Below are 21,455 nucleotides of genomic sequence, written 5' to 3'. Positions count from 1 at the left end.
TGATATGCTTATAGTTTATTTAGAATTTTTGCATCTTTGCTCATAAATCAGATTCCTTTTTGAAGGATGCTGTCATTATTAAGTGTGGTTTAATAAAGATTTAATAAAGGTCTTTATAAAGGATTACTCTAGCTTTTTAATGTAATTAGGGAAATGTTCTGGCAGTACTAAATTTAACACAGGAATTGTATTTTCCTTGAGGAACTTTTCCATGAACCCATCAATGTGTACAGTGCCATTTTTGTGTGTGATTCTTTGAGAAATTTTTCTAATAACAATGACTATTGGCCTCGTAAGGTTTTCTTGCCCTTCTTGAGTCGTTTTTGTAGTTTATATTTTCCTGTTTTGTTTTGTTTTGTTTTGAGATAGGGTCTCACTCTGTCACCCAGACTGGAGTGCAGTGGTGCAATCTTGGCTCACTGCAATCTCCGCCTCCCAGGCTGAAGCTATTCTCCTACCTCAGCCTCCAGAGTAGCTGGGATTACAGGCGGGTGCCACTACTGCCCAGCTAATTTTTGCACTTTTGGTACAGGAGGGGTTTCACCATGTTGGCCAGGCTTGTCTCAAACTTCTGACCTCAAATGATCCACCCACTTTGACCTCCCAAAGTGCCGGGATTACAGGTGTGAGCCACCGCGCCCGGCCTTGTAGTTTGTATTTTCCTAAAAATGTATCCGTTTCTTGGATATATTGTTATTATCATAGATTATACATAATATTTATAACCCTTTATAATGATTTCTTTTCTCATTGTATGATGCATTATCTTCCTCACATGTGCTTGCATTCATATCTACATGTTCTTTTCCTCAATTTTCCTCACAAACAGTGTTTTAAAAATCCTCTAGTCTTTTCAAAGAACCAGCTCATGGGTAAATAGATACCTTTTCTGTTTTAAAAATTCATTTAACATCTGCTTTTATTTTTATTTTATTCTTGTTTTACTAAGGTTTATTTTGTTGTTTTCGCTAGCTTCTTGAAATGAATGCTAAGTCTGTTTTAATTATTCTTGACTTCATAACAAAAGATCCAAAGCTATACATTTTCTTCTAAGTATAGTTCTGAGTATGTCCCATTAATTTTGAAAAATAGTTTTGTAGTTATCTTGATTTTTCTCAATAATCTGCAGTCGCAATTTTTATTTCCTCTTTGACCCTGTTTTTTGGTGTTTTCAGTGCTTAACATTTTAAAAATATGTTCCTTTTCTTTATTTGATTTATCCTTTTATTATAAATTTCTAGATTGATTTCATTGTGTATTGAAAATGTGACCTGAATAATTTCTTTCTTAAAGTTAATAAGGTTTTCTTCCTGGTTTCAGGTATAATAATTTTGCATAAATGATTCACTGAAGAACTGTATTCTCTATAGGGTACAATGATCATTATATCAATTTTGGCTTAATAATTATATAATTCATATGCTAATTTATTTTTTCTAATTTATCAAAGCCTAAGAGCATGGTAACTACCCACAAATACTATTGCTTAGTTAATTTCTCCTGGCATTTCTTCACCTCTGCCATCCTACCTTAACCTCCTTGATTTATACAATATTTTAACTGAAAAATTCTGAAAAGGAATTTTGAGGAAAGAGACTTTATTCCAGTGAACAGTTTGCAAGCCAGGAGATACAGCCTTCAGTGTAAAATAAAGGTGTGCTCCTGAGAAAAAAATTAAGGGTTTAGGTTTTCCAGCAAAAGTTCCCACCCAGATTGCCAATCAGGTCTATTTATGCAAATGAAAAATGCAGACTTGCTTAGTTCTGATTGGCATATGATATACACAGCTGAGTTCTGATTGGTTGTTACAGTGGAACTTTCATTGGCTGGTAACTCTGATTGGCCAAGGCAAGTGAACTCCGAAAGTCTCAAAATTAAAAATGTGTGAGTTTTACACAGACCTCTGAGCACCTATGTGACCTCTAGTCAGCAAATGGTCACTTGGCTGTATTTCAAATTTTGGCCCAGGTAGTTACTGAGGATCCATCCTGAAAGATTGGCTGTTTCAGGTTTACATTTGTTCACAGTGTATATGTGTAAGTGTTCATATATGTATATGTGTGTGTGTGTGTGTGTGTGTGTGTACATAATAACCCTTTTCTCCTGACTCTGTGGGGTAACAACTATAAATTGTTTTGGTGTATCCTTACCGATCCTTTATTGTATGTCTTATCACTTTTTTAAAAGTTTTTTTTATTATCCTTTTAAAATCCTAAGTTATATGAGCAATACATGAAATATAGCTTTTAATTGTGTGGGTTACATATTTTTGTTGTATGAATAATATGAATAGGTTATGCTGTACACATTGCTCTGCACCTTGCTTTTTTAGGAATAAGTCTTAGTCATCTTTCCATATAAGTATAGATCTACAACATTCTTTTAAACTGTGGCATGATATCTTTTTATGTGAATATAGTCTGTATTTAGTTAACGAACTCTTTTGATAGACCTGGTCTGTTAATTTCCCCTCAAGTAAGCTGAGATAATTTGCATATTTTAGTTCATTCCTTTTTCTGATTTTAATTAAAATAGTCTAGGCTTTTAGATCCAGATTATATGTAATATATTATCTTCCCTATGGATAATCATTTTTGACATTTCTGGATGTGAGCCTGTTTTCCTTAATTTTGTCTGGTATATTGTGAGTCCTTTCGATCTAAAAGTTCATTATTTCTTTGACTCAGATAAATTTTTATCTTTTATTTTTTGACATTATTACCCTTCTTCCTTTTCTCTTCGTATGTGTGTGTGTCTCCAGAATTTATTCCCTCAAGTTTTTGTTCATTATCTTCAATATTCTTTTATCTCTTAATTCTGGGAGAATTTCTTAAGGTAGCCATTGGAATAACTGATTTGGTTTTGGCAGTATCTAACATGCTGTTCATTGCCTCCATTACATTGTTTAAATTAGTTCCTTTTTTCATCAGAAATCAGTCTTTCTGGATCCCAGAATGTCCTGTGTTCATAGATTCAGTGTCCTCTCAGACCTTGTTGAGGGTGTACTCTTTAAAACTGTATTTCAGTTCTTTGGAATAAAAAGATTGCGTAGATAGACACTCTGATTCTTCAGGATTTTTCTCCTTTAAAAATTACTTGTTCTTTTTTTATACATCTGGTTGATTTTCTCTGTATTTGTAGAAGGTGATCTTTGAGTTTTGGAATTTGAGGCGGATTTTATCAGATTTGTCTCCTGGTTCAAGACTAAGAGTATTCTTTATATGTTCTATGGTTTTGATTTATTTGTTACTTCCCTTTTGTTTCTTCTTACCCACCTCTAGATAGGGAGAGCAGTTATTTCTGAAGAATTGGGAGAGTGTTATAACCAGAGGCACTTGTGAGGAAAGGAGAGAATCTTGCTAATGTACTGAAGGGCTTCTTGTCCATATTTGTTGTAGCTGCTTAAAGTTACCTGCAGCACTGCCCCTGTTTTCTGACCAGCACAGAGACGCTTGTTTGGAGCCTGATGCTGAGAGGGCCGAAAACCATACCATGTGAAGAACAGTTAGAGGAAGTCAAGTTATTTGTTCTAGAATAGGAAAGGTTTATAGAAGACATAATAACTATCTTCAGTAGTTAAAGGGTTGTCAGAACAAGGATTAGACTTGTTTTATGTGGTTCCAAGTGGTAGAATTATGTTAGAAGGGTATCATCTTATATTCAAGGAAGGAGAATTGCTATAACTGACACAGCTGGTGTTTTAAATATTTATTGACTCTAGATTTCAAACATTCATTCAGATATAACCCACACACTTTGATGTTACCACTTGATACCAACATGCATGAATGCATGTATAAGTGGCCAAGTGCCTATGTGAGGTACTAGGAGGCTATGCAAGCACTGGCTGTGCCATTTGCTCACAGAAGCATTATCCTTAGAGAACTACTGCTTTCCATTCCTATGCTCTTTTTATTTTTCATAATCACCTTACTGTAATTTCTTGATACTTAACATGATAGTCATTACTTTTCACATGCATGAGCTCGTTCCATCCCTTTCTCCTGACATTCCTTTAGGCAATGTGGTAGGCAGAATAAAATGCCCATTTTCTAATCCATAGAACCTGTACATATGTTACCTTACCTAGTAAAGGGGATTAAGGTAGCAGATGGAATTAAGGTTGCCTATCAGCTTAATTTAAGATAGTGCAATTATCCTCGATTACCCAAGTGGGCCCAATGTAATCACAAGGATTCTTAAATATAGAAAAGGGAGGCAGAGAGTAATATAATGTGAGAACAACTTGGCTGGCTATTGCTGGCTTTGAAGGTGGAAGGGCCCACAGAACAAGGAATGCAGGCTGCCTCTAGAAGCTAGAAAAAAAAAAAACAAGAAAATGGATTCTCTACTAGAACCTCCAGAAAGCAACACAGCCTTGATGACACCTTGATTTTTAACCCCGTGAGACTCATTTTGGCCTTCTGGCCTCTAGATCTGTAATATAAAGAATTGTTGTAAGGCATTACATTTGTGGTAATTTATTATAGCACTGTGTTAGATCATTCTCACATTGCTATAAAGAAATACATGGGACTGGGTAATGTATTTAAACAAAAAAGGTTTAATTGGCTCACAGTTCTGCAGGCTGTATAAGCATGATGCTGGTGTCTGCTCAGCTTCTGGGGAGGCCTCATGGAGCCCTCATGGAGCTTTTTACTCATCGCAGAAGGTGAAGCAGGAGCAAGCACATCACATGGCAAAAGCAGGAGCAAGTGGGGGAAGTGCCATGCACTTTTAAACAACCAGATTTTGCAAGAACTCACTATGATGAGGATAGCATCAAGCCACGAGGGATCTGTCCCCATGACCCAAACACCTCCTACCAGGCCCCACCTCCAACACTGGGGATTACAATTCACCATGAAATTTAGAGGGGACAACATCCAAACTATATCATTTCACCCCAGCCCCTCAAGTTTCACTTGCTTCTCACATTGTAAAATACAATAATCCCCTACCAATAGTCCCCCCAAATCTTAACTCATTCTAGCCTCAAGTCCAAAGTCTCATCTGAGACAAGGCAAGTTCCTTTTACCTATGAACCTATAAAATCAAAACAAGTTATTTACTTCCAAGATACAATGGAGGTATAGGTATTGGGTAAATACTCCTATTCCAAAAGGGAGAATGAACAAAAGGGGCTATAGGCCCCACAAAAGTCTGAAACCCAGTAGGGTTTAAATCTTAAGCCCTGTCATTTAATCTTAAATGTAATAAAATCATTACATCTTAAAGTTCCAAAATAATCTCCTTTGACTCCATGTCCCACATGCAGGGCACACTGCTGCAAGGGGTGGGCTCCTAAGGCTTTGGGCAGCTCTGCCCCTGTGACTTTATGGGGTTCAGCCCTGGTAATTTCTGTCATGGGCTGGAGTTGAGTTCCTGTGGCTTTTCTAGGCTCAGGATGCAAGCTGCCCATGGCTCTACAATTCTGGGGTCTGGAGGATGGTGGCCCCCTTCCCACAGCTCCACTAGGCGGTGTCCCAGTGGGGACTCTGGTGAGGGGGTTCAACCCCATATTTCCCCTCCTAACTGCCCTCATAGAGGTTCTCTGGAGGGGGTTCCACCCCTGCAGTAGGATTCAGTCTGGACATCCAGGTTTTTCCATACATCCTCTGAAATCTAGGTGGAGGGGGCCAAGCCTCCTTCACTCTTGCACTCTGTGTGCCTACAGACTTAACACCACATGGAAGCTGCCAGGGCTTATGGCTTGCACCCACTGGAGCAGTGGGCCCAAGTACCTGGGCCCCTTTGGGCCCCTTTGAGCTGCAGCTGGGGCTTCAGGGATGTAGCCAGCAGTGTCCTGAGGCTGCACGTGGAAGCAGCCCCCCACTCACCCTCCTAGGCCTCTGGGTCTGTGATGGAAGGGCTACCTTGAATACATCTGAAAAGCTTTAAATGCCTTTTTCCCATTGTCTTGTCTATCAGCACTTGGCTCCTTTTTAGTTATGTAAATCTCTCTAGCCAGTGGTTGTTCCCAAGCCTGCTTGGATTCTTCCCCTGAAAACAGTATTTTCTTTTCTACTACATAGCCAGGCTGTAAATTTTCCAAACTTCTGCACTCTGCTTCCTCTTTAAATATAAACTTCCAACTTTAAGTGATTTATTTGCTCCTGCATCTGAGTGTAGGCTTTGAGAAGCAGGCAGGCCCCATCTTGAACACTTTTCTGCTTAGAAATTTATTCTGCCAGATACCCTAGGTTGTTACTTTAAGTTCAAACTTTCACAGATCCCTAGAGCATGGACACAATGTAGCAGGACAAGCCACAGACAAGAACCCCTCAGACACGGAGTTGTGGAAGGAAAGGACTTTATTCAGCTGGGAGCATTGGTGGATTCACGTCTCCAAAATCTGAGCTCCTGGAGTGAGCAATTCCTGTCCTTTTTAAGGGCAAGGGCTTACAACTCTGAGGGGGTCTGCATGAGAGGGTCATGATCGATTGAGCAAGCAGTGAGTACATGACTAGGGGCTGCATGCACCAGTAATCAGAACGGAACAGAACAGGACAGGGATTTTCACAGTGCTTTTCCATACAATGTCTGGAATCTATAGATAACATAACCGGTTAAGTCAGGGGTCAGTTTTTAACTAGCAGGCCTGGAATGCAGTGCCGGGCTGTCTGACTACTGATTCACTTCTGTCTTTTCTTTAACTCCTACTTTTTCTTTGAGGCAGAAATTGGTCATAAGACAATATGAGGGGTGGTCTCCTCCCTTATTTCCCCGCTTTGAGAACCTCACTCATTAGTGGGAGTTCTCACTTTCATCCTCACTACCTGTGTCTTTCTGCAAGACAGATCGATAGTGATTCATATAGTACACTTGTGCTGAAGCACTTTGGTGAACTAAGGTAGCGATGAAGCTTTTTATCGTTTGAAGAAGTACAGGTAGCAAACAAGGGAGCAGTAAGCAGGTTCCTATTACTATTATAACTCCTGTTATAAGAGTTTTAAATCCTCCTAGCGCTGGGAACCATTTTCCAAACATGACCCCAAGATCAAACCCATGCCACACTTGCATGGGCATATGTGCCAGTTTTGTTATATCTCTGTGTCTTCAACTACTTGCCCTTGATCATCTGTTTGTAGACAGCAATTAGTAAGGTTAAATTGCCTATAGACCTCTCCTTCAGCTGCTAGCAAGTAGTTGAGAGCCAATCTATTTTGATAGATAGCATTTCTCATCTGAGTTTCTTGCCAGGCCAGAATAGTCAAGGCTCTGCCAGTTTTATTAGTGATGATTTCTAAGACAGCTTGTAACGGTATGATTCGGTTGAGCATGTAAATGGGCGGTCCGGTATCCCCACAAGCTGTCTTGTGCCCAAGTAGCAGGCCCCATAATATTGTATGATTCTCTTGGGACCATTCATCATCTTTCTAATTTCCTATAGCTATGCTTCTCTTTTTGCAGGAAGCATGGACACGGCAGCCCTGGAGTTCGCCTGTTTTTATAGGCAGTAGGAAGAAAGATGATTTAATAGTGCCAATAACACAACTACCTGCCCACTGGTTGGGTAATTTGGTGTAAGCTCTATGCCCAAATATCCAGTATAATTCAGTGGGGGCTGTCCAGTCCTGGTGGGACTCTGGGTGGGTCCATACGGTTTGCAACTTTGGGAATTTACTAAATGGATTCCTTTCTGTGTGATTTGAACTCCACCAAGTGACTGTTTTTGTGGTACCATTATACAGTTTCTGTCCCAGACAACTAAGTCATCCTGCGGGGTGAGTGAATTCTTTTCCTTCCCTAGCTATGCAATATTGTCCAACAATTGAGGCTTTTAGGATGCAGAAATTATCAGGGTGATTCTTTTGAGCCAGGAATTCAATAGGAACTGGGTCTGTAGGTACTAATTCTCGGGCTTCCCATGGCCATTGATCTCCCATTACAGTTCCTCCACATACATAACATGAAGTGACATTGAGAGACTGGGCTACATGCTTGGCTAATTGCAAAAACAAATTTCTTGTTTTTCCTGGAATTTCTGGTACCGGCACATAGAAAGTTTGAAACACTGACTCAGGAGAGCATTTGTAAACTTCTCCTTGAACTAAGATATTTACTCAAGGATCCAGTCTGGCCCCACTGATTCCTAAGGCCACATGCTCCCCTTTTTTCCAGCAAGGATCTAGGGGATTGGTTATTACCAGCTCTAAGGGGTTACATTGTCCCTTAGTATAGGAAGGGCCACTTTTTCCTTTCTGAAGGTAGACTGGATCCTTTTCATTTTTTATCAAAGTGGCGCAAATGACACAAGACCAGTATCTAAATTCATTTCCACACAGTCCTAATTCATGAAAAATGTACTTATTTTCAGTCATATAGCCTTTTTCCCAATCAAAAGAGCCACATCCCCTTCCTAACTCTATTATTAATGAAGCACAGGCATCAAATTTCAAGATTATGCATTTGGGCACTCCTTTTTCTTCTGTTTTGGCTAATACTTTACTTGTATCATTTACGAGTCCCCACCAGGCTTCAGTCCTTAATCTTATTTCAAAAACTCTGGATATGAGAGGCTCAGAGGGGTCATAACACACATCTAGGTGGTCGTTTCCTGGGCTACATACCTTGTACTGGGTGTCATTTTATAAACATGTTCCTTTTAAAGTTCCTAGGTATTCATAGTAACTATAGAACAGAAAGATTGTTTTAACTTGTTGCACTACCTCAGTAACCTGATGTATATACACTGAGAGCAGTCCTCCATGCAGGGAAAATCAGTGGAAGTTTTTACTATACAAGTCCAAATTATAAGGAAAATGAGTCCCACAATGATTCCCCTCATGCTTTGGCCGTGTGTAGACCAGTCAGCTTCTGGGTGTGACTAGAGCAGGGCTTGTTCTCCTCCTCAGAGTCACTTTGCAGGGGTTGTCTGGGCTCGGTTTTGCCTCCCAGGTTTCAGTGGCTGCAGGTTTCACACAGCTGTGGTGGATCCAGGCTGGGATTCCTTCTACCTTTACAGCCGTGGGGGTGGTCAGCATTATGGTCTGAGGTCCTTTCCACTGTGGCCACAAAAGGGCTACGTTCCAGTCCTTGATCTACAGGTGATCACCTGGAGAGAAAGGGTGAATTGGGGAGAATAAGCTGACGGGACACCTCTCACTTACTCAAGTTGAGATTGTCTGTGTAATTTTTCCCAAAGCCTGTAGCTGTTGCTGTAACTCAGTTTCACCTGGAAGCTCCCATAGTATAGGAAGAGGCCTATGATACAGTATTTTATAAGGGGATCATCCTGTTTTCTTAGAAGGAGTGCATCTAATTTTAAACAATACCATAGGAAGGGCCTGTATCCATTTTAATCCTGTTTCCTGACATACTTTCCCTAAAGTATTTTTGATGGTCCGATTCATTCGCTCCACCTTTCCAGAACTCTGAGGTCGGTAGGTGGCATGTAGCTTCCAAGTGATTCCTAATGCCTTTGCTGTCTTCTGTACCAAGTCAGCCACAAACACCAGCCCCTATCTGAGCCAATTCGTGAGGGCAGTCCAAACCTAGGAATAAGATCTCAGAGAAGCACACGGGGTTACTTTGTAGGCCTTTTCAGTTCATGTTGGATAAGACTCCACCCACCCAGAGTAAGTACACACAAGAACCAGCAAATACTTGTTACCTCCACATTTCAGCATTTCTGTGAAATCTACCTGAAGATCCTCAAGAGGAGCCGCTCCATAAGCTTGTGTGCCAGGTGGAACAGTGGGGCCTTGCCTCACATTGTGCTGTCGGCAAGTAATGTACCGTTGTACTACTGCTTTGGCAAGGGCTGGCAAGTGTGAGATGTAGTGGCCTACATCTCACTGTACTGGCCTAACAACTTTTCAAGTGACTCTTGACCTAGATGAGTAGTTTCGTACACAGCCAGTACGACTGTGGCTCCCAGCAACTGCAGCACAGCTACCCTCCTATCTGGCAGTCTGATCCATACTTCTTTTATTACTTGCCCCCCTTCTGTGTGGAAAAAGTCTTTTTCTTCCTTAGAATAGGTAGGTACCAGGTCAGGTGTTTGAGGGAGTAAGGGGGCTGCTACTGATGCCTGATAAGGGGTAGATGCTGCTTTTAGAGCTGCTGAGTCAGCTTGGGAATTTCCTAAGGCCACCGAGGTGGAGGCTCGCTGGTGTCCCCTGCAGTGCATGACTGTCACCTTCTAAGGTTTCCACACTGCCTCTAATAATTGTAGAATTTCTTGTTGATATTTTATGTCCTTTCACCCAGAGTTTAAAAGGCCCTTTTCCTTATATAATGCTCCATGCACTTGGAGGGTTAGCAAGGCGTATCAAGAGTCAGTGTAGATGTTTGCAGTCTTACCTTCACTGAATTCTAGAGCCCGAGTTAAAGCAATGAGCTCAGGCTTCTGGGCTGAAGTGCTCTGTGGCAACGGTTTGGCTTCAATGACAGCATCCAAAGTTACCACCGCATGTCCTGCACATCTTTCTCCTTGTGGGTTGATGAAGCTGCTCCCGTCCATGAATAACTCCCAGTCTACTGATGCCCATGGCTGGTCCCGAAGGTCAGGTCTGCTAGAATAAACTGAGTCCAACATTTCTACACAGTTAATGCTCGACTGGGCTCTCTGATACTGGGAGCAGGGTGGCAGGATTTAGGGTGTTACAGACTTCAATGGTTATGCGGGGATTTTCACATAGCAACCTTTGGTACTTGGTTAATCTAGCATTTGTTAGCCAATGATATCCTTTGGTATTCATCAAAGTTACCACAACATGGGGGGGCCTTTATGTTGAGGTTTTGCCTAAGGGTTAGTTTATGTGCTTCTTGTGGTAACAGGGCCGTCGCTGTCAGGGCCCTTAGACATGGGGTCCAGACTTTGGGAGCCCTGTCTAGTTGTTTTGAGAGATAGGCCACTGGCCTTGGCCAGGGCTCCACAGTCTGGGTTAAAACTCCAACTGCCATTTTTTCTCTTTCTGACACATAGAATGTAAAGGGCTTTGTCAAATCTGGTAGTCCTAGGGCTGGGGCCGACATAAGTTTTTCCTTTAACTCACAAAAGGCTTGCTGTTGTGGAGGCCTCCATTCAAAAAGCTCCTGGTTGCCCCTCTTTGTAACCCCGTACAAAGGCTTGGCTAGTACTGCAAAGTTTGGAATCCATAATCTGCAAAACCCCACAGCTTCTAGGAATTTCCTTACTTGCCTTCTGGTTTTAAGTTCCGGTGGGCTGCAGACGACCTGCTTTCTTTCTGACCCCAGGCTGCGCTCCCCTTTCCGAATAGTGAATCCCAGATAGTGTACCTGCTGTCTGCAGATCTGAACTTTCTTCTTAGGCACCTTATACCCACAGTCCTCCAGGTGCAGAAGCAGGGCATCTGTCCCTTTTGTGCACCCAACTGCTGTGGAGTGTCCCAGCAGAAGGTTGTCCACGTACTGGAGCAAGCCTAGGTCTTTAGCAGGAAACTTTTGCAGGTCTCGAGCCAGGGCCTTCCCAAAGATAGTAGGGTAGTTCTTGAACCCTTAGGGAAGCTGGGCCCAAGTGTACTGAGTAGTGACACCTGACTCCGGATCTTCCCACTGAAAGGCAAACAGCTTCTGGCTCTCAGGAGCTAGTCTGATGCTAAAGAAGGCATCTTTTAAGTCCAGACAGCTAAACCAGCTGTCCTCAGCTGGCAGAAGCCCTAACAATGTGTAAAGGTTAGGAACTGTAGGGTGCAGAGTCACTGTAGCTTGGTTGAGCAAGCACAAGTCCTGTACTGGGCGGTAGTCCTTGGTCCCTGGCTTAGGGACAGGGAGGAGGGGGATGTTCCATGGAGACTGGCAAGGAACTATAATTTCAAAGGCTTTCGAGTGCTTGAGATGAACCTGGATTCCTTTGAGAGATTCTCTGGGAACCAGATACTGCTTTTGTCTAATTGACTGGGCCCCAGGCTTAACTTCTATGAGTACAGGGGCTTGGTTGACCGCCAGTCCCAGAGGATTATCCTCCGCCCATACTTGGGGCCATTGCTTAACTAGAGCTGGTTTAATCTCTTGGCCTGGCTCGGTCAGAAAAAGTCTCCATTATTCTTCTCTGGGGACCGTAAGGGCCATGATAACTCCTGTTCCTGGTAGCTTTAGCTGTAAAAACCCTGTTTTGTGAAGGAGATGGTGGCTCTCAGCTTGCTAAGCAAGTTTCTTCCCAGCAAAGGCAAGGGACAGTCAGGCATATACAAGAACTGGTGAACTATTTCATGTCCCCCCAGTGAGCAGGACTGCAGTAGACAGAAAGCCTGCTTAGTGGAAACTCCTGTTGCTCTGATTATATCAATGGTTTTCTTGGATAAGGGGACAACCAGGGTGGTCACTACTGAATGTTCAGCACCAGTATCAACCAAAATCTTAATGTCCTTGCCCCTAATTGTAATCCTGACTGTGGGCTCCTTGAGAGCACTTGATCCCGGCCCCCTTCAGTCTAATAGCCCTTCAGCCAGATTGAACAAAGCACTCTCGTCTTTATCTGAGGTCTTTTGCTCCGAATCACCTTGCTTTTCCTTCAGTTGGGGACACTTATCTTTCCAATGTCCTATTTCCTTACAATAGGTGCATTGGTTATGTTGCAAGCGTGGGCAATTAGATTGGGTATTCTTCCCAGAACCCCCGTTTCCCTGTCCTTTCAGGGGAATTCCCCTAATGGCCGTGGCCAGTAACTCAATGTTTCACCTGGCCTGGCGTTCGCCTTCCTTATGGCTTTCTGTGGGACTTGTTGCATCTCTATTCACAAACACTTGATTGGCTATTTCCAGTAACTGTGAGGTATTCAAACCCAGCCTGTTTCTGCAACTTTCTCCTAATACCTTCTGTGCTTTGACTAACTAAGGCCGTATCAATCATGTGCTGATTTTCAGGGCTATCTGAATCAAAAGGAGTGTACATACAGTAAGCCTCACACAGTTGTTCATAGAATTGCACTGTACTCTCCTCTTTTCCTTGGATGACCTCAGAGACCATATTTACATTTGTAGCCTTTTGAGCCTCTTTCTTTAGACCTTATATCAATGCCTCACGGTACTGTCTTAGCCTCTCCATGTCTGGCCCTTCGTTCAGGTCCCATTGGGGGTCTGTTCCTGGCAGCTGAATTCTTCTATATTCTTGGGGGTTTTGGTAATCGATTGGGATGTGCTCCTCTAGCCACTTAGTTGCCACCTGGAGCACCCTTTGCCTTTCATCTGTATTAAAGAGGTACATGAGCAGCTGGTGGCAATCATCCCAAGAAGGATTATGAGTCTGTATAATAGTTTGGAGCAAGTCAATTAAAGTTTGAGGCTTTTTGGTGTAAGATGGAGTATTATTTTTCCAATTGAGGAGGTCAGCAGAGGTGAAAGGTTGATACACAAAGGCTGCCTTTTCACCATGTGTCCATCCTCATCTACCCCAGTATATTGCTGTTCTCTCAGGGGCATTTGGATTTCAGTTTTGGGCCGTAAGTGAGCTGCCAAAGGAGGAGTTTCTCCCACGGCTTCACTTCTTCTTTTGTCTACTCTGGGTGGTCTGGGAGTATGGATATCTTGTGGAGGTGGAGGTGCTGTGGGCTCAGGAGTGGGGAGCCCTTCCTCTCAATAAGGAGGAGGCACTGCTGATACCAATTCCTGCCATGATTCTTCTGGTGTTGGCTCAGACAGGACTTTTGGCGCCAACTTCCCTCGGTGGGTGGACTGACAACCTTCCTTAACTAACTGTCCCTTTGCTACTAGTACTGCTGCTCCCTGTCCTCTTAACCACTATGGGGTATCTAAAACTAGCTATAACCAAGACTCTATATACGGGAACTGGTCTGGGTGCCCTGGCTTACAGGTTACCCTGTGCCATACCTTCGAGACAAAGGACCTGTCCAGGCTTCCTTCTGATGGCCAGCCCACCTCTAATGCTGGCCAGTCTATCTCACACAAAGTTCTAAGTTTTCCTGGTGTCATAGTAACTCCATAGTCTCCCTTAAATCCCTTTTTGAAATTTTTCAACATAGTTCCTAGTGGGATAGGCTTACTTTGTGCCTGAACCACGTTTCCTTGAGATAAAACACCACACTCACACCACATGCACACCACAAAACAAAGAACGAGTAAAGAGGGCACACACACACTTTTACAGTTTACACCAAACCAGAATCAAAACCAAAATCAGAGTATCATGAAATCCAAGCCAGGTCAAAACCAAAACCAAAGTATCAAGCAATCCAAGTCAAGTCAAAAACAAAAATGAAAGTGCCAGTACAGACACGTCATGGGTGATTAGGCCATGCTTCCACTCAAATGGAGTGGCTAAGTTCCAAAGACCAGTCTTACCAAATTTCAGATTTCCAGACTCCAAGTGCCAGATCCTCCACAGGGGCCTGCCATGCACTGCTCTGGTGAGGCGTTCCACTGGAGCAATTGCCTACCCGGGAGCACTCTCAGGATCCACGTCACTCAAGCTGACTGGAGTCCCCCACAGGGATGTTCCACAGGGCAGGCCTAAGCCACCTAACGGGCTGCCTCGACCATCCATTAATCACCTCGCTTCCTGGTCAGGGAACCAAGAAATGTAGCAGGACGAGCCGCACACAAGAACTCCTCAGACACCGAGTTGTGGAAGGGCTTTATTCAGCTGGGAGCCTTGGTGGACTCATGTCTCCAAAAACCGAGCTCCCTGAGTGAGCAATTCCTGTTCCTTTTAAGGCTTACAATTCTAAGGGGGTCCGTGTGAGAGGGTCATGATCGATTGAGCAAGCAGTGGGTACGTGACTGGAGGCTGCATGCACCGGTAATCAGAATAGAACAGAACAGGACAAGGATTTTCACAGTGCTTTTCCATATGATGTCTGGTATCTATAGATAACATAACCAGCTAGGTCAGGGGTCAATTTTTAACTACCAGGCCTGAAATGCAATACCGGGCTGTCTGACTACTGAGTTCACTTCTGTCTTTTCTTTAACTCCTACTTTTTCTTTGAGGCAGAAATTGGTCGTAAGACAATATGAGGGGTGGTCTCTTCCCTTAACAATATAGCCAAGTTCTTTGCTAAAGCATATAACAAGGGTGACTTTTGCTGTAGTTCCTAATTTCTCATTTCCATCTGAGGCCTCTTTAGCCTGGACTTCACTGTCCATGTCAGTATCAGCATTTAGGTCAGCATTTGGCCATTTAACCAGTCTCTAAGAAGTTTCAAACTTCCCTTCATCTTCCTCTCTTCTTCTGAGCCCTCCAAATGTTTCTATCCTCTGCCCATTTCCCAGTTCCAAATTTGCTTCCATATTTTCAGGTATCTTTATCGCAATGCCCCATTCTTTGGTACCCATTTTCTGTGTTAGGCAATTTTTGCACTGTTACAAAGAAATACCTGAAACTGGATAATTTATTCTAAAAAGAGGTGTTAATCCAAAATATCTGAGACAGGTCTCAGTCAATTTAGAAAGTTTATTTTGCTTCCATGACACAGCCTCAGGAGGTCCTGATGACATGTGCCCAAGGTAGTCAGGGCACAGCTTGGTTTTATACATTTTAGGGAGAAATGAGACATTAGTCAATATATGTAAGATGTACACTGGTTCACTCTGGAAAGGTGGGACAACTCAAAGTGGGGGGGGGAGCTTCCAGGTCATATGTAGATAAGAGACAAATGGTTTGCATTCTTTTGAGTTTCTGATTAGCCTTACCAAAGGAACCAATCAGATACTCATTTATCTCATTAAGCAGAGGGATGACTGAATAGAATAGAAGACAGACTTGCCTTAAGCAGTTCCCAGCTTGACTTTTCTCTTTAGCTTAGTGATTTTGGGGTCCCAAGATTTATTTTTCTTTTGCAGAGGCTTGGCTGGGCATGGTGGCTCATGCCTGTAATCCCAGCACTTTGGGAGGATTGCTTGAGGCCAGGAGTTTGAGATCAACCTGGGCAATGTAGTGAGACCCTGTCCCCCCCAAAAAATAGAAGTTTAATTGATTCACAGATCTGTAGGGTGTATAAGCATGGCACTGCTATCTGCTTGGCTTCTGAGGAGCCCCCTTCAGGGAGCTTGTACTTTTGGCAGAAGGCAAAGCAGGAGCAGGCTGTCACATGGCAAAAGCAGGAGCAAGAGGGTGGGGTAAGGTGCCACACACACTTTTAGACAGCCAGCTCTCACAAGAACTCATTATTGCCAGAACAGCACCAAGCTGTGCAGGCTCCATTCCCATAACCCAAACACATCTCACCAGGCCCCACCTCCCACATTGGGGATTACAATTCAACGTGAGATCTAGAGGGGACAACATCCAAACTATATCAGACACCAATAGGAAACTAACATAGAACAGGTTTCTGAGTAGATCCAAGGCTGTATTCCAGAAACAATAAGAACTGTTTCTTGGTATTTCTGTTATTCAGAAATTTAATGTGTGTATTGCTGAACCATTATATTTGACCGTCTTCAGACAATCATTCATCCATGAAAATATATGTCAATTTCAAGTGCTTCTCATTGACTATTTTTTGGATCATCTAGGTACCAGTCATTAAGAGTAACCTATACAAGGGGAGGTCCAATTAAGTGAAACTTACAGGGAGAGTAATGTCACTCAATATAAGGGAGAATTTTCTGTTAAAGCCATTCAAAAAGACATTGGGCTATATTTGGAGGTTTGTATGGCAGGATCTAAACAACTACTTGGTGGAGATGTTAAAGAGAATATTCATGCATTGGTTGAGTTGTTGGATGAGGACAGATTTTATTCTTGAATCCTAAGAACCCAAGGGGTTGTGAGGAAGAAGCATCACTGAAGATTGGGTGGGACTCTTGTGTATAGATGTGCAAATTATTCCTGTACAGGGTCTCTAGCCAAGACTGAAACCGCCAATAGACTCTAGCTCACACTTTGTTTGCCAAGCTGTGCATTCTGGCTATGGGGCTGCTGTGCCCTGAGGTAGCAGTAGCTTTTGGCTAATTCATATAACGCTATTATCTACTTGATAAGATGTATGCTTGAAGGGCTGCATTCACCCAAAGAAGGCACTTTTTTTCTAATTTGCAGAAAGGTACTGCACAGGCCAGCACAAACCATGGGACTAGGGCTATAGGAGATGGTTTCTTGGAGTTGGTGAAGGCAAGACAAGGATACATAAGAAAAGAAACTAGAAGTCAATAGCAAGAGGAAGTTGGGAAACTGTACAAATACATGGACATTAAACAACATGCCCCTGAATGACAAATGAGTCAGTGAAATTAGGAAGGAAATCAAATTCTTGAAACAAATGAAAATAGAAATACAACATACCAAAACCTATGGGATAAAACAAAAGTGGTACTAAGAGGAAAATTTATAGCAAAATTTTATTTAAAAAGTAGACAGCCGGGCGCAGTAGCTCAAGCCTGTAATCCCAGCACTTTGGGAGGCCGAGACGGACGGATCACGAGGTCAGGAGATCGAGACCATCCTGGCTAATACGGTGAAACCCCGTCTCTACTAAAAAATACAAAAAACTAGCCGGGTGAGGTGGCGGGTGCCTGTAGTCCCAGCTACTCGGGAGGCTGAGGCAGGAGAATGGCGTAAACCCGGGAGGCGGAGCTTGCAGTGAGCTGAGATCAGGCCACTGCACTCCAGCCTGGGTGACAGAGCAAGACTCCGTCTCAAAAAAAAAAAAAGTAGACAAATATCAGCCGGGCGTGGTGGCTCACACCTGTAATCCCAGCACTTTGGGAGGCCAAGGCGGGCGGATCACGAGGTCAGGAGATCGAGACCATCCTGGCTAACACAGTGAAACCCCGTCTCTACTAAAAATACAAAAAATTAGCCAGGCGTGGTGGCAGTCACCTGTAGTCCCGGCTACTCAGAAGGCTGAGGCAGGAGAATGGCATGAACCCGGGAGGCGGAGCTTGCAGTGAGCTAATATCATGCCACTGCACTCCAGCCTGGGGGACAGAGCCAGACTCCATCTCAAAATAAATAAATAAATAAATAAATAAATAAATAAATAAATAAATATTTAAAAATGCATAAATTTTTAAAAGTGGACAAATATCAAACAATCTAACAAGGCACCTTAAGGAACTGGAAAAGCAAGAACTGCTTTAACCCAAAATTAGTAGAAAGAAAGAAAGAATAAAGACCAGGCAAGACTAAATGAAATAGAGACTTTAAAAAAAAAATGCAAAAGATCAACAAAATAAAACGTTTTTTGAAAAGATAAATACAATTGACAAACCATAAGCTAAACTAAGAAAAAAACGAGAGAGAAGCCAAATGAGTCAGAAAACGAAAAGAAGGGAAGGGGGTTATATTATTAATACTTTAATCCCAGTCTGACTTCTCCAGTCCCTTAGCTCATTTCTGAATTGTGCTACTCCCAATTGATATATTCTAATAGCATATCTAGTTGGGAAGAGAAAGTAGTACATGAATAAACTAATAAATGAGTTTCCATATTTCAGAGCTAAATAAACATCTCCTTTGGGAGGTCACTGTACAAGTTGGCAGCAAATGGAGAAAGCAAGAATCTAAGTATCAGAGATCAAAGGGAGAGGATGTGTCCACTCAAGACTTTTATAGAGAAGGTAGAGCATTTCTCTCTGATTTGTAAGGCTGGTCAACTACCCAAATGTGTAAGGATAGATAATGCCAGTGTTCTCAGAGGCACAGGAGATATACACAGGAATCTAGCTAAAGCAGTTTCTGTATTCGTAGCAGAGTCCCAGCTAGCCAGGACTGTTCTTGATGTTGCAGACAGTCCAGGTAGCTAGATCTGTCTGGAGGCGACTTTGGAGCTGGATAATATGCAGATCTGTGTCGTGTGTGTATTCCTCCAGGTGTCCTTTGAGATGACCCATGAGACCCTGTACTTGGCAGTGAAGCTGGTGGATCTCTACCTAATGAAGGCAGTATGCAAGAAGGATAAGTTACAACTCCTTGGTGCCGCTGCCTTTATGATTGCAGCAAAATTTGAGGTGAGCCTGAGTCCCTATGGCCTGGAGAACTAATCAAGTTTCCGTCCAACCCAGTGAATGAATATATATTCATATATATTCATTGTTATGTGCTGCATAACAATGTTTTGGTCAATGATGGACTGCTTATACTATAGTGGTACTGTAAGAGTATAATGGAGCTGAAAAAGTCCTATCACCTAGTGACATCTTATCTTTTGTAACGTTGTAATGTAATGCATTACTCATATGGTGATGCTGGTGTAAACAAACCTACTGCACTGCAAGTCATAAAAGTATAGCACATACAATTACGTACAGTACATAATGCTTGATAACGATATAAACTGTTACTAGTTTATGTGTTCACTATACTTTTAATTGTTTTATTATTACTTAATTAGAGACAAGGTCTCCCTCTGTTGCCTAGGCCGGAGTGCAATGATGTAATCATAGCTCACCATAACTTCAAACTCCTGGGCTCAAGCAATCTTCCCACCACAGCCTCTCAAGTAGCTAGGACTATAGGCATGCACCACAGTGCCTGGCTAATTTTCAGAAAATTTTTTGTAGGGGTGGGTTCTCATTTTGCCCAGGCTGGTCTTGAACTCCTGGCCTCAAGCAATCCTCCTGCCTTGGCCTCCCAAAGCACTGGGATTACAAGTGTGAGTCACTGTGCCTGATCCGGTTTACAGTATACTATTACTTATTTAAAAAAAAAAAAAAGTTAACTGTAAAATAGCCTCAGGCATGTCCTTAGGGAGGTTTTCCAGAAGAAGGCATTGTTGTAGGAGATGACCGCTCCATGCATATTATGACCCCTGAAGTGCTTCCAATGGGACAAGATGTGGAGGTGGAAGACAGTGATATTAATGATCTTGACCGTTTCTAGGTCTAGGCTAATGTGTGTGTTCGTGTCTTCATTTTTAATAAAAAAGTTTAAAAAGTAAAAAGTAAAGCTGGACATGGTATTTCAATGCCTGTAATCCCAGCACTTTGGGAGGCTAAGGCAAGAGGACTGCTTGAGCCCAAGAATTTAAGACCGGCCTAGAGAACAAAGTGACACCCCATCTCTACAAAAAAATAAGAAAGATTAGCTGGGTATTGTGGCACATACCTGTGGTCCCAGCTACATAGGAGGCTGAGGCAGGAGGATCCCTTAAGCCCAAGAGGTTGAGGCTGTAGTGAGCTTTGTTCAAGCCACTGTATTCCAGTCTGGGTGAGAAAACGGGACCCTGTCTAAAAAAAAAAAAAAATTTTTTTTTTTAAAAAAAGAAGAAAGCTTATATAATAAGGATATAAAGAAAGCAAATATTTTTATACAGCTTTATACTGTGTTTGTGTTTTAAGCTGTTATTACAAAAGAGCCAAAGTTTTATAAAATAAAGTTACAGTAAGCTAAGGTTAATTTATTATTGAAGAAAAAATATTTTTTATAAATTTAGTGTAGCCTAATTGTACAGGTACAGTGTTTATAAAGTCCATGGCAGTGTACAGGAATGTCCCAGGCCTTGCCATTCACTCACCACTCACACACTGACTCACCCAGAGCAACTTCTACTCCCACAAGGTCCATTCATGGTTAGTGCCCAATACAGGTGTCCTGTTTTTAAATCTTTTATGCTGTATTGTTACTGTACTTTTTCTATGTTTAGATAGGCTAAACAAATACCATTGTGTTATAATTGCCTACAGAATTCAGTAGAGTCACATGTGTACAGGTGTGTAGCCTAGGGGCAACAGGCTATATACCATATAACCTGGGTGTGTAGGCTGCACCATCTAGGTTTTTGGAGGTACACTCTTATCTGTGATCTTCCCACAATGATGAAAATGATGCATTTCTCATAACATATCCCTCTTGTTAAGTGACACATAACTGTGTATACATACATTTATATGTACATATATACACATGTGTATACACTTGTGTATATGTGTACTGATGTGTGTGTATACAGTTACATACATACAAATTATTTTTTTCTGCCACATTTTTTGTCCCTCTTCCCAAAGCAGAGAAGCTGGTGTTGGTTGGCAATGGTGGTGTATTTGTTTCCTGGCATCAGCAAGGTTCTTCCATTTTCTATCTGAAGATGTATTATGTGGGCATCCACCTAATTAAATGGGCAGTTCTTTTTACAGCTTCCTTCTGGTCCATGATTCTCTGCCTCCACCATTTTCTTGTTCTACCAACTCCATCCCCATCTGGTGGAGTCTCAGTCTGCTTATATAACAAAGCATTGCCTAACCAGGGTGCTGGAGACATTTAAGAGAAAATGGCCTGGTGTTGATGGCAGTGAGTCTAAATGGTCCAGGTGAAATAGTAATTTGGGAAGTAGCAGTATAAAAGTGAGTAGCTGACCTTTTCTTCATGACCATTATCCATCTAACTAACCTCTCTGATTCCCCTTCCCTAGGTGGTAACTGATCTTGTTCAACTTTCATTTTTCCTTCAGCTAGGCTAGTTGTAGGAAGCCTTAGGGTTTGGGAGCAGAGAAGTGGCAACTTTTACCAAGGATTTCTTTTTTTTTTTTTTTTTTTTTTTTTTAAATTACCTAATTTCCTTTTCTTTTCTCTCTTGGTTTTTTTTCTTCT

The 21,455-nt window shown here is 42.2% G+C and overlaps 1 protein-coding gene across 2 annotated transcripts in view; it reads left to right on the top strand.

Moving 5' to 3' along the window:
* CCNB3 (cyclin B3) overlaps window positions 1-21,455 on the top strand; it is an 84,324-nt gene that overhangs the window by 52,613 nt on the left and 10,256 nt on the right. For both annotated transcript variants that reach the window (XM_026449789.1, XM_026449790.1), the window contains one exon: window positions 18,741-18,878. In XM_026449789.1, coding sequence (XP_026305574.1) covers window positions 18,741-18,878 — 138 coding nt within the window. The remainder of the gene's footprint in view (window positions 1-18,740; window positions 18,879-21,455) is intronic.

Source organism: Piliocolobus tephrosceles, chromosome 12, assembly GCF_002776525.5.
Source record: "Piliocolobus tephrosceles isolate RC106 chromosome 12, ASM277652v3, whole genome shotgun sequence".
Taxonomy (NCBI): domain Eukaryota; kingdom Metazoa; phylum Chordata; class Mammalia; order Primates; family Cercopithecidae; genus Piliocolobus; species Piliocolobus tephrosceles.
Note: the sequence above shows the minus strand (reverse complement) of the source record. Positions and strands in the feature narration are given on the sequence as shown.